Source organism: Myotis davidii, unplaced genomic scaffold (assembly GCF_000327345.1).
Source record: "Myotis davidii unplaced genomic scaffold, ASM32734v1 scaffold914, whole genome shotgun sequence".
Classification (NCBI taxonomy): domain Eukaryota; kingdom Metazoa; phylum Chordata; class Mammalia; order Chiroptera; family Vespertilionidae; genus Myotis; species Myotis davidii.
Window position 1 is genome coordinate 919,975 of NW_006285484.1, and position 12,702 is coordinate 932,676.

Below are 12,702 nucleotides of genomic sequence, written 5' to 3' on the forward strand. Positions count from 1 at the left end.
CCCCAAAAGGCAAGGACAAAGATGCTTGTATTTGTATATCCTGTAAGCACCCAACAAGAATACCTGGCACATAAGAGACACTTAGGACAGACAGAGTGTACAAACACAGGTGAAGACCTACCAGTCCTCATTTGCAAGACTAAATACAAAAACTGAACACCCAATGTTTTTTCTAAACTTTGGTTCTAAATCTCCTTGGCCCACACAACCTGACCTGTGCAGCTGTTTCTAAAGTTACTTCACTTTAGTTATATTTATGTTTGCTGAAAATGTATTTTATTTTTTTAACTTTGTACGGTAATTTTTTCTTCTTCCAAAATACGTTTTTATTGATTTCAGAGAGGAAGGGAGAGAGAGATAGAAACATCAGTCATGAGAGAGAATTATTGATTGGCTGCCTCCTGCATGCCCCACACAGGGGATCGAGCCCACAACCTGGGCATGTGCCCTTGACTGGAATCAAACCTGGGACCCTTGAGTCCACAGGCCAACATTAAACCACTGAGCCAAACCAGTTAGGGCTGTATGGTAATTTTTAAAAATTTATCTTTATTGTTGAAAGTCCCATTAGTTAATCACTTCCCACTCACCCCTAACTTCCCTCTGAAATTCGTCAGTCTGTTCCATGCTTCTATGTCTCTGGATCTATTTTGTTCATCAGTTTGTTTTACTCATTAGATTCCACATATGAGTGAGATCATGTGATACTTGTCTTTCTCTTACTGGCTTAATTCACTTAGCACTCCTCTTCCTGCAAAGTATTATAATGATAACCAGTAGGATATATATTTGTGGCAGGAAAATTTTGGGTAATCACATGGAATTCATAGAAATAGAATTTGATATAGTTTAGGGCTCATTTAAGAGATCTGCTAAGAGCTCCTTTAGAACCATTTTTAAGGTTTTAAATGTACCTCATCTTTGTGGTTATGAAGCCACAGCATGTCTTTCTAGGTGCATAGGGTTGTCTAATATTGTCAGCCTTCTTGTAATTGATTTATTAAATTGTTATTGTTAAGTTAAGATCAAGTAGTAGAAATTTACTCTCTTAGGGTGTTATTTCACTTTGTTCTTTGCCAGAGTTAGGACATGTTTCTTTATATAACCCACAAAGGAAATACTAGATCTCTTAAAAAAGTGAGGGGGTTGGTGTGACATCCTGTATTTTCTCTATGTTAAGCCCTAATATTTTAAGCATGTTACAAGGGATAACTTTCCTTTTCTTGTAAATGGCTAAATTTGAAAGGTGTTAAATGATGGGCAGTGTTTGGGACAGAAAGCCAGGAACAAACACGCAAAGGCGGAGAAGCCCAGGTGAGTTCAGAGATATGAATGATGTAGGGGAGTTAGGGTGTGCAGGTGAGAGTAGTGATGTGAAAAGTATTTAGGAAGTTCAGTGTACCACATATTTCAAATAAAAATGAAGTACTTAGTCCAGAACCAGTGCAAGAACACTGTGCTGGAATGTTAACGTTAACAGTTAATATTTAACCAGTAAGTGTTAATTTTTTTTATATCTAGCTGATTTTTCCAGATTTTAAAGAATCCTCTAACAGAGTTTAAATTCTTTTACTAAAGAGGATGTAGTTTTATTTCTTTAGTACTACTTTCTGCCAGTTGTTTTGTGCTGCCTTTAAGTCTATACATTTTTGAGATCAGATCTCTTTTAACCAGCACTAACTAGATTAACAAGGAGGAAATAATAAATTTGTCTACATTTATTTTAAAGTTTAAAAACATATACACTAAGCAATATATTTTTACATATTTGTGGTATTATTTTTACTGTAGAAGTTCTCATATTAAAGTAGCCCAGAGAAAGACCAACTATAGTACTAGAATATATTAGTAAAAATTAGTGGAGAAATGATCTTGGCTAATATATACTTGCACAAAATGAATTTCACTGAATTTTTTCTGTAGCCTAGTAATTGAAATATATTGGATTCATTTACATGAACTCTCTTCTTTAGATGTCTGCTCCAATGAGGATCTCCCTGAAGTTGAGCTGGTGAATCTGCTGGAAGAACAGCTACCCCAGTATAGACTAAAAGTGGACTCTCTCTTTCTATATGAAAATCAAGACTGGACTCGGTCCCCACACCGGCAGCATCATGCATCTGGCGCCCTCTCTCCAGTCCTTGCTGAAGAGACTTTTCGATATATGAGTGAGTATTTTTTTTTATCCTTTTAGAGTTTGTCCATTGAAGTAATAATTATGAGTATCTTGGTATTGGCTTTTAAAACATTTGACAACTCTAGCCATTGTTTGGCGATGATTCTATGTGTTATGTCTGAATACAAAAAGTTTGTCACTCTTATGGCTCTGAGTGTCCAGGGTTGCAAGCATATCCAGATGTTCCCATTTCTTCCATCTTTTATTTGGTATTTTCTCACACTGAGTAGAAAGGGAACTTTTTAAAAAGTAGCAAAATCATTTAAAATTTAATATTCCTTAATGTCTCTTGACACTTACTGTCCCAATAGTTTGATATCCTAAGCCCTCAGCTTTTTTACTCTTATCTTCCCTATTAAACACAGTCACAGGAACTATGTCAGTCTTTAAGAAGCATAGTTCTTGGGACACATAAGTGGTTTTAATAATAACAAGGAAAAATAAGTGCACGTTACGTAGTAATCTTCATTATTTACTTAAGAATCCATAGAGAATATTTCAGTGAAAGGCTAAACCAGATTGTTTTGAAAGTAAGTCTGTTTTACACCAAACTCTTAGAAATGACAAAATTAAATAGAATATTTTTTTTAACTAAAGTATGGAAATCTTTTTGCTTTTCACCAAATTCTAAAGATCTGCATTCAGGCTGTGCTTACTTTTTCCTTATTCCCTATAGAAATTTTATTTATATAATAGCCGTTATAATCCTCCTATATAATAAAAGGCTAATATGCAAATTGTCCCCTCAGGCAGGAGTTCAGATGAGCAGGAGTTCAACCAGGGGGCAGGACCAGCCGGCAAATCTCCTATGTCCCCTTCCCCTGGCCAGCCCACCGGAACCCCACCCACGCACGAATTTGTGCACCAGGCCTCTAGTATATAATAGAAGTCTGTAGGCTCCACATTATGTTTGTGAAATATTTTTTATTTGAATTAGATATGAGGTTGCATTAGACCCTAGACATTTTCCTAGTCCATGCTTCAGTGTTTTTAAAGATTGTGGCTGGAGAATGATGGTTGTGAAATACTCATTTTCATAGTAATCATTAACTTGCTTTTAATAGTAGTTTCCTGGAACAAGGTTACTCACTGCTCAGAAAGAATTCTAAACATTTTTTAAACTTGAATTGGAATATCAAGAAACTCAGATAAGACTGTGTTTTTGGCCCCAATAAATTTTTTAAATAGCTGAGTATTAAAAAAGGCTCTTACGGTTTTTCTAACTTTCTAGTTTAAGAAGTGGCTTGCTTGAGATTTTCTGGAAAATGCTTTTTTAAAGGAGCACTATTTTTTATTTCCATTTCCCTTTGTTCCATGAGTTTTTAGATTTGTGAGAAAATTTCAAACTGAAATTTCATCATGATAAATTTAGTTTGTCATTATTTTGATAAAGTGGCACAGAAAGTATCCCTTAGTTTATGTTCTTTGTCCTGTAAGTCATGGAGGGATAGGGAGGCACTGTAGCTAGAAAGATGTCTTAACCCCTTCCCCAACAATTTTTTTGTTAAAAACGTTTCTTTTTCAGACTAATTTTTTTATTTTGGTTCTATATAGTATTTTTGATGCTGGTTATGAAAACAGTTTGTAACTCGTCTTCCTATAAACCATATTTTTTTACCATATTTTCTTAGTATACTTGTCGACGACTGAAAAAGAACATTTTGTGAAAACGAGTATACATGTTTCTGCCGGGGAAGGGGTTAAAGATTTAATGGAGTTATTTTTAGGATGAATTTTTTTTTAACCTGGGAAATGAAAGATTTTTAAATACTTGGTTTTTAGGACTTTATATAAAACAAACCATAATGTTCAAGGAAGCCATTTAAAATGAGATTAATGGGATGTTACAGATCTGTCCTTCAGATCCTGGGAAACACTCCTGCTCCATTAGTTGAATGGTACTGTTTTTACTTCACTTTGAAAATTAAACTCTATACTATATGTTGATGTACCTGAGTTCATGAAGCAAATAAACTGGGATTATAATTGCCTCACTAATACTTTATCTTTGTAATTTACTTTCATTTCACTGTTATTTTAAAGGTATCAATTCTTTGGGTTAGCAGTTCACTCTAATATAAATAACTTTTATTATGAATTTTCATCTTATGAATGTAAAAGGTAAGTGATTTACTTTATTTAGCAAATTGACTAAGGCTTTAAAAAGCAAGATACAAAACATTCTCTTACCCTTTCCCACAGTTTTCTATCCCCTTGATATTTCAAGATTGGTGGTTTTAAATAATTATGTATCCTGGGAGCCATCCTTGGGTTCAGCCTCTCCTTATCCCTACTTCCTGCACTTGCCAGGAAGATACTGTGCTCATTAAAATGAATTTTAACAAACTATAAAGAAGTGGCACCTTCTCTCTTACATAATGTAAAGAAATTGAAAGAGCTGTGAGAAGATCAGTTTGGAAGGAAACATGGGTTTTGGGTTGGGAGTCTATCTCACATGAGGGAAATGATACTGGTTGTTCTCAAGCTTCCACCAAACAAACTGGAAACTGGAAAGAAGTTGTTTACTTTAAAAATAGATCACGAGAGCAATGAATGGGTCCAACAAACCAGTTCCATCTTAGTCCCCACCATGCACACAAAGTTTAATATTGGTAGTTCCCATCCTGAAAAAAATGTGAGATTGAGGCAGTTAATGCAGAATAAATAAAGTAAGTGCTTATGTATATTACCCCATTTTTTTTCCAGGAACATTAAATTCTCTAAATATTACACCAAAAATGTTGAATATTAATTAACAACCTTCCAAAACCAAGTTACAAAATTGTTCTGTTAAAAAAAATGTTTATCTATATGTCAGTTGTACCTTAATAATTTTTTTTTATTATCTCCCTGATGTATATGGTTTTGTTATTATTGTTATTTCAGAGAATTAGGTTAGGGAAGTTCATGTCTGGAAATAAGCAAGAAGCATTGCTAATTTCTGTACCATTTAACAAATTTCTATTTTAACCGCTAAGAACTGAAGGGAAAGTAGGATTTTATAGAAATTATTATAATAAAGTCAGCCTGCTTGACTATCTCTTCATTCCTGGTTAGAGAATTACAGTTAATAGTCTATGGTTTTAGAAGCATTTAATCTCAATGCCTAAATGCCAAGAGAACTTGTAAGAGCTGTGCCCAAGCAACATGTCTTTATCAGGAGTATGTGATAAGGAAGAGAAGACAGAACTCATTAGACTGCAGAGAGGAATCCACTGTGTTCCTTCCTATATGCTTTGTGACTGACATCAGTGGAGCAACTCTGCAATTGAGCTGGCTCAGCCTTTGGGGCTTGGTAGTATACAGCCTGTTTCACATAAAACATAAGAATTGGAAAGTTCTGGTTGCATTACCTAACTTCTTTGCCATAATACATATTGAAGCATTTTAAATTTTACTTTTGCAACCTCTTAACAAGAACTTTTTTTTTTATTATAAAGATAACATTTATTCATGGAAAATTAGCAAAAAACAGAAACAAAAACAACAGATCAACTATAATCCCTACCCAGAGATAGCCACTATTAACAGTTTAATGTATATCCTTCCAGCTTCTCCTATATGTAGATAATGCCCACACTTTGAAGAACAGAATTGGGATCTGTGCTGTTTTAGAACATGTGGATACTCTAGTACCTCGTCAGATAAATGCTTTTTGATCTCGGTGGGACTGTGGTAGAAGCAGCAGGATGGTGTTAGAGCTCCATACTAGGAATGAGCAGACCCAAGTTTTATCTTCTGACCTTGTGAGCTGGGGTTGTTATCACCTCATTATTATCCTGGCTTTGCCACTAATGGCTTGCTTTGTGGTATTAGACACATCATATACTAGTAATTCCTCTCAGTCAAGATCCCTCATACAAGAAAATGAGATCATTAAATGAGATTAACTTCTTAAAGTTCAGCTTTAAATTCTCAAGCAGTGACAGATGGTTTTATATAGTACTGTGTCTTTCATTTTCTCTTCCTCTTTCATCATGTGTGACTTGCAGCTCACAGCTGTTGTTATATCCTTAACTTACTGGCTTTACTTCAAATTAAATTTGCCACTTCATTTTCAACTGTGGTCAATTATGTAAAATGAGCTATGTCATGTTTATTTTTAATTGTATAAAATTGTTTTTAACTGATTCTTATTATTCTAAAAATAAAAGGCCAAGGTAAGAGGCAATAGGCATTTATTTGAGATCACAAAAAATAGCTGTTTAGGAAGCACTGATTCAAGCAGAAACCCAAATAGTGTTCTGATTATGGGGTGAAGGCAAGGGGTTTTTATGAGAAAGAGAAGGGAGGTAATTATATGAATACTAGCGGCCCAGTGCATGAAATTCGTGCACAGGTAGGGTCCCTAGAGGCTGCCAGCTGCTGGCCAGGGCACCTCCCTTCCCCTGGCCTCCAGCCACCAGCGGCCCCGCCCCCTGGTTGAACTCCTGGCCGAACTCCCAGTCAAGGGGACAATTTGCGTATTAGGCTTTTAGTATATAGGACAAGGAAGGAATTTCTATTAGTGCCAATAAGCTACCAAATTGTGAAGATTTCTTAAACCCAAAAGCCTGTTTTCCTTAATCCTGTGGTTAAATTATGGAGTCACTTTTTCTACTTGTAAATATAAATTCTTTTCAAGTGAAAATGTTTCTTTTTAGTTTTTGTTTTGGATAGTTTTTCTTCTTTTAAGTTTTCTTATATTCAGTTTAAAACTCCTTTTTTTAGCTATCTTCTAATATCAACACAGCACTTTGTTTTACTTTTAACTAGGAATAAGATTATCATTAATAATTAAGGTCTGAGTAATTCTCAGATTCATTTTAAGCAATGATGCTAGGAAGGAAAATTACAAGCTCAGATATAATAACCATGTCTAATGGCCCCTTTCCTAATGACCTTGTGCAAAGAATGTATGGCCTCCATATTATAAATACAGAATCTGAATCTCAGAAGGGTTAAGTGACTTGTTCAAGCTCACTCAAGCTTTTCTGCTCCAAAGTCTCTGGTTTTTTTATTTCTTCAAGACAAAGTAATTATAAAAACCTAAGTCAAACATAAATCTGTATCATGTAGTACACACCAAAGTGTACTTCAATTCCTTTTGTATTATGCATCGTTTTCAGCTGAAAAAGATATTGCTTATTATGACTATGGAGTCACTGGAGTCATGTTTGTCCTTCTCTTTGGAGCAAAATTACCCAAGTGCATTGACAGTTTCTGAGTTTATTAGGTGCAGAAATACTGGGCTTGAATTATGCAGGTAATAAACTATATATATAAAAGCCTAAGCGACCATTATGACCATGTGACTGGTTGACTGGTCGCTATATGATGTGCACTGACCACCAGGGGGCAGATGCTCAATGAAGGAGCCACCCCCTGGTGGTCAGTGCGCGCCCACAGCCAACCTCCTGCAGCCAGTCAACCTCCTGTGGTCCCTCCCCCAGCCAGCTGGCCCCAGTCAGGACTGGGTGAGATGGCCCCGATCGCTGGCCAGGCCGAGGGACCCCACCCGTGCATGAATTCATGCACTGGGTCTCCAGTATAGATTTATTTTATAGCAATAGTCTAGATATGAAGATTATCATAATGGGTTTTTAATTAAGCTAAAAATGATTATGGTCATAACAAAGCTACAAAAAGTCTTACAAGTCCTATTCCTTATTTATTGACTGGAGGCCTGGTGCATGAAATTCATGCACGGGGGCAGTCCTCTCAGCCCAGCCTGCACTCTCTCCAATCTGGAACCCCTTGGGGGATGTCTGACTGCCAGTTTAGGACATGGTAGTTTATTGAACTAAACTGGCAGTCGGACATCCCTCTCACAATCCTGGCCCACTGTCTCCTAATCCCTCCCCTGCCTGCCTGCCTGGTTGCCCCTACCCGCCCCCCCTGCCAGCCTGATCGCCCCTCTCTGCCTCTGCGTGCTGGCCTGGTCACCCCTAACTGCCCATCCCACTGGCCTGGTCATCCCTTACTGCCCCCCCTACCGGCCTGGTCGCCCCCAACATCTCACCCTACTGGCCTGGTTGCCCCCAACTGCCTCTTCACACTGGCCTGGTCACCCCTCACTAACCCCCTTGCCAACCTGGTCGTAGGCAGCCATCTTGTAAGGGTGTCAGGGTTAATTTGCATATTACCTCTTTATTATATAGGAGATTAACTCACAATAATAGGTGATGATATTCAAGATAATTACAAGAGAATTCTAATTGAATTCCTTTGTAACAGTATAACTTCTCACTAACTAACCCTCAGTGACTTCAATTTAGATTAGGATGTAAAACATTTGGTGATTTAATACATTCTCCCAGCACACTTTCTGTAGTATGAGTGAGCCAAAGTTCTAATCTTACCAAGGAAGGAGGAGATAGGAAGTGACTGCCTTGTGATCATTTGATACTTTCTTAATTTATTGTATGATGTATGTTCGTTTGTAATAATGAAGCTATTTACAGATTGTCTAGCACATGAAACATCTCCTTCCCCTTTTTCTCACATGTATTTTTATTCTCTTAAATGGCTTGTAAAAGCCTGGCTTTGTTGTTGTCATCTTTCGTTTCTTATGAATAGCTAAAATTATCTTCTATTTCTAAATCCTACCTTAGTTCTAGGCACAGACAGGGTGGAGCAGATGACCAAAACTTACAATGACATCGACATGGTTACACATCTCCTAGCAGAGGTAGGAATATATCTTTTTCTTTTGCCAGTACAAAAAACTAAAACCTAAAGATCATTTGGAATCTATCAAGTTTTTATATCAAATGAAAAATGATGATGTCTTTGTTTTGGGTTAATTTATAAGGTTGTTACAGTTGGAACAACTGGCATACCATCTGGCATTCCAAAGCAGAATGGTTTCTGAACTTAATTGTTATGAAATTATAGAAGGTTTAGGGGGCTTTGTTTGTCTGCTTTGCTTTTTATTACAATGGTGCTGGCTGGCCTCCCTGTCCTAAAAAAAAAAAAAAATTAACTCAGCCTGGAGCAGAACTGCCTATTCAAGAGACAGATCCCTTGCAAATCTACTCCTGCAGCTTGGAGCATCTTCCCAAAGAGTTTTACTCTCAGTTTGGGCTGTTTTTTAGCTCACTTTGTCCATGACATTTTTAATATGTGTGGTGTACCTTTCCCACTTGGCAGTCGTAGAGGTGTCTCCTTACACTTCAGTTTCAGTTGATCTTATGGAAGACTGTCTTTCTCTTTGAAGTACCCCTTCTCCCCTCCCCCAGCTCCCCAGAACGATTCTGTGTATGCAACTTAGCTTACGTTGACAATGAGATAAGTGGGCCTTGAAAATCTGGGAATAAGCCATCCACCTGTTGTCATGTATTATGGAGCAAAATAGTAGAAGCTTAATTTTATTTATAGTGGTTACTGTAAGCAGAGCCCATACTCATATATAAGGTAGTTATATGTTTATTGACAGGTTTTCATCCTATAGAATACAGTCCTCACCACCACCATGTAGACAAGTTTTCTGTGTTCTAACTATCACCATGTACCCAGGAAGAGTAACTCTTGCTTTGCTTGGCTTTTCTCTAGGCATGCCTGCATCATTACCACCAGCTTCTTTGACTCTCTTTTTTTCTACACTTTAAACAGAACCTTGTACTTCAAAACGTCCAGTCCTTTATCCCCTACTTTATTTCACATCATCATTCTTGCACCAATTGACAGTAGAGCTCTTGACTGTGCTTTCCTCTAAGCCCCTGGCTCTCAGGGCATATAAGCTTTGCTCTAAATAACACTTTTCAGCATACCGACCTAATCCTCATGTCTTAAATACCAAATTCTGCCTCATTACCATGCTTGATAGACAGATGCATTTGTTGGGCCTTTATTGTGTGCCAGGCCCTGTCCTCAGTTTTGAAGACTGCATTGATTTTCTAATTCCCCAAAGTTGTAAGCGTAAAGGTTAGGTCGATGGATCCTAATTAATAGGGTTGAGTAATCAATAAATTTCACTTGATATCAGGGGGAAAAATGCCCTCTTGCATTTATAACTGTGGTGGTCATCCATTTGACCAACATATTTTAAACATCACCTGTGTGCCAGGCCCTGTGTTTATTTGGTATCTGGGTGTTAAAATACTTTCTAGAATGTTGCTTTTTGTGTTTATTTAGCAAAATTGACTGCAAAACTCTAACCTACCATGTAATGTTGCTCAAAGAAAAGTGTTTTTGTATTTTAACAGAGGGATCGTGATCTGGAGCTAGCTGCTCGCATTGGACAGGCTCTCTTAAAGCGGAATCATGTGTTGGCTGAGCAGAATGAAGCCCTGGAGGAGCAGTTGGGACAAGCTTTTGACCAAGTAAGTCTTTGATCAAGTATTTGCAGCGTAAAGTGTTTAGGTCTTGGGCTGTGGAGGAATTTATTTTCCTGGGTAACCCTGAATTGATGACAATAAGTAGGTAAATAACACCAGTACATGTGGACTTCGTTGGTAACCATTGAACTAGCTAGTAGAGAAATGAAAAGTACCTTACAGAGGAGTGGTTGTGTGAGTCTGCCTTGGTCCATATAAAAGCCTATATTCAGTGCCTTGTAGTACTTAAATTCTAACGCTTTTTTCCTCGCCCCTTTGTGTGTCATCTATAACTTTAGTTTTAAAAAAATTCAGCCCCAAATAATAGATACCCAAATGAAGTATCTCCAGTCAAAAACCCAAACAAAAGGAAAAGGAAAAGACATTTTGAAAGTTTATTTATTCCTAAGCAGTGAATATTTTTAGTGAGAACCGCTTTATTATTAATTTGAATGGTTAAATTTCAAGTTTTCTGTAATTTGTTATTTTTATCTAGTTTTACTTACATTTTATAAACGCATTATATTTAATAACATTTGAGCCTTTATGTTGAATATATTTCCTAGGACTAGTTAGGAAATCATGCAGAGTTATACAGTTTTAAAGTACAAAACTTTAGGATAAGAATTTGAAAGTAGGGATCCATTCTTATAGTTTGAAATTCCTTCAGTTTTGTTTTGTTTTCAACTGTGAAAAATTTCCTCCTATATTTCTATTATATAGAATGTAAAAATTGGCTTTCCTTCTCATCTAGTATAGAAAAAGCTATATTTGTTGAGTTAATGCTGTAAAATTATAGTTTGGGAAGTATCTGAGGTTTATTATTTTCTTTTTAGCACTTGCTACTTTAGTGAGTAAATCTAGCAGCTAATTACATTATTTTGTTTTATGATGAGGAGTAATTGCTCAATGAATTAGAAGTTATATTACATATGTTATATTAAATAATACAAAATAAAGGACATCTTGTAAATCTAGCTCTTTTGCTGTGCAGGTCAATCAACTGCAGCATGAGCTATCCAAGAAAGATGAGTTACTTCGAATTGTCTCCATTGCTTCGGAAGAGAGTGAGACCGATTCCAGCTGTTCCACACCTCTTCGGTTCAATGAGTCCTTCAACTTATCTCAGGGCTTGCTACAGTTGGACATGCTGCAAGAAAAGCTCAAGGAACTGGAGGAAGAGAATATGGCTCTTCGGTCCAAGGTACATTCAACCCAGTTCCCAGTTTTGTTAACTTAAAGGTTGTAGGTTTAAACCCAGGTAGAGTTGAGTTGAAATGTGGCATAACTAAGGATTTGCTGTTGACATTCTAATTAGGGAGTGCAGCCAAGACGCTTGTATTTCTTTTCCTTTCCTTGTTTCTTAGATCCCACTGAGAAGTGGATAATAGCAAGCTGACAGATGAGAAAGCCACAGCATAGAATATGTACCTTGTGGAGTTTATGTTGGAAAATTACAAGGTTCTGTGAGCTTGTGTGATGGAGGGGGGAATCAAAGAAGTCCTACTTAAGCAAGCGATATTTTAGCTGAGGCTAGGGATTAGTCAGGCAGAAATGTATGGGAGCGGGGCAGGGGTGGGGGGAAGGGGCTGGAGGGGTGAGGAGGCATTTACAGAGACAGAGAGAATGAGTAAGATGTTTGAAACATCCTTTTCCATACTTTATTTTATGGTAGATAAAGGTTTATGAGTTGTTGTTTTCCTTTGTAAGTGATCAACTTTTATGTTCAAATGAGAATTTTTTTAGTTAATACTGTAAAATAATTAGAAGATATCACTATTTTTTTTTTCTTGAAGGCTTGTCACATAAAGACAGAAACTATTAGCTATGAAGAGAAGGAGCAACAGCTTGTCAGTGACTGTGTTAAAGAACTTCGTAAGTATTAACATATTCTGTTTGCCTTTGGGCAGTTCTTTGGTAGGATATCTCCAACTCAGAAATTAGATCGAAGGTTTCAGTAGAAACATCTCAAGAAACACTATTAAATAAATTACTGAAGATCTTAGAATATCACATTAACGTACAACTCTAAATAAAATAACATATATACTTTTCAGAAGTATCTTTGTTTCAATTGCCATCTTCACTGAATAAGATCTATATTTCTATCAGTTATAGCATGTTAGAATGAAAGAAACCAGAGCTCTTATTTGGTTGATGAGAAAATAGTCCTGTAGAGAATGTGATTTGTCAGTCAGAAAACGATAGATCTGTGGCAGAGCCTGGTCT

At 36.8% G+C, this 12,702-nt stretch overlaps 1 protein-coding gene across 6 annotated transcripts in view; it reads left to right on the top strand.

Annotated features, from left to right (window-relative positions):
- TRAK2 (trafficking protein, kinesin binding 2) overlaps positions 1-12,702 on the top strand; it is a 56,669-nt gene that overhangs the window by 24,916 nt on the left and 19,051 nt on the right. For 3 of the 6 annotated variants that reach the window (XM_015559132.1, XM_015559131.1, XM_006756241.2), the window contains exons 3-7: positions 1,974-2,168; positions 8,770-8,846; positions 10,363-10,479; positions 11,468-11,677; positions 12,270-12,348. In XM_015559132.1, the coding sequence (XP_015414618.1) occupies positions 1,974-2,168; positions 8,770-8,846; positions 10,363-10,479; positions 11,468-11,677; positions 12,270-12,348 (678 nt within the window). Of the gene's footprint in view, positions 1-1,246; positions 1,315-1,973; positions 2,169-7,315; positions 7,422-8,769; positions 8,847-10,362; positions 10,480-11,467; positions 11,678-12,269; positions 12,349-12,702 lie in introns of those variants that run through there. The other 3 variants (XM_015559133.1, XM_015559135.1, XM_015559134.1) reach the window with 3 other exon arrangements.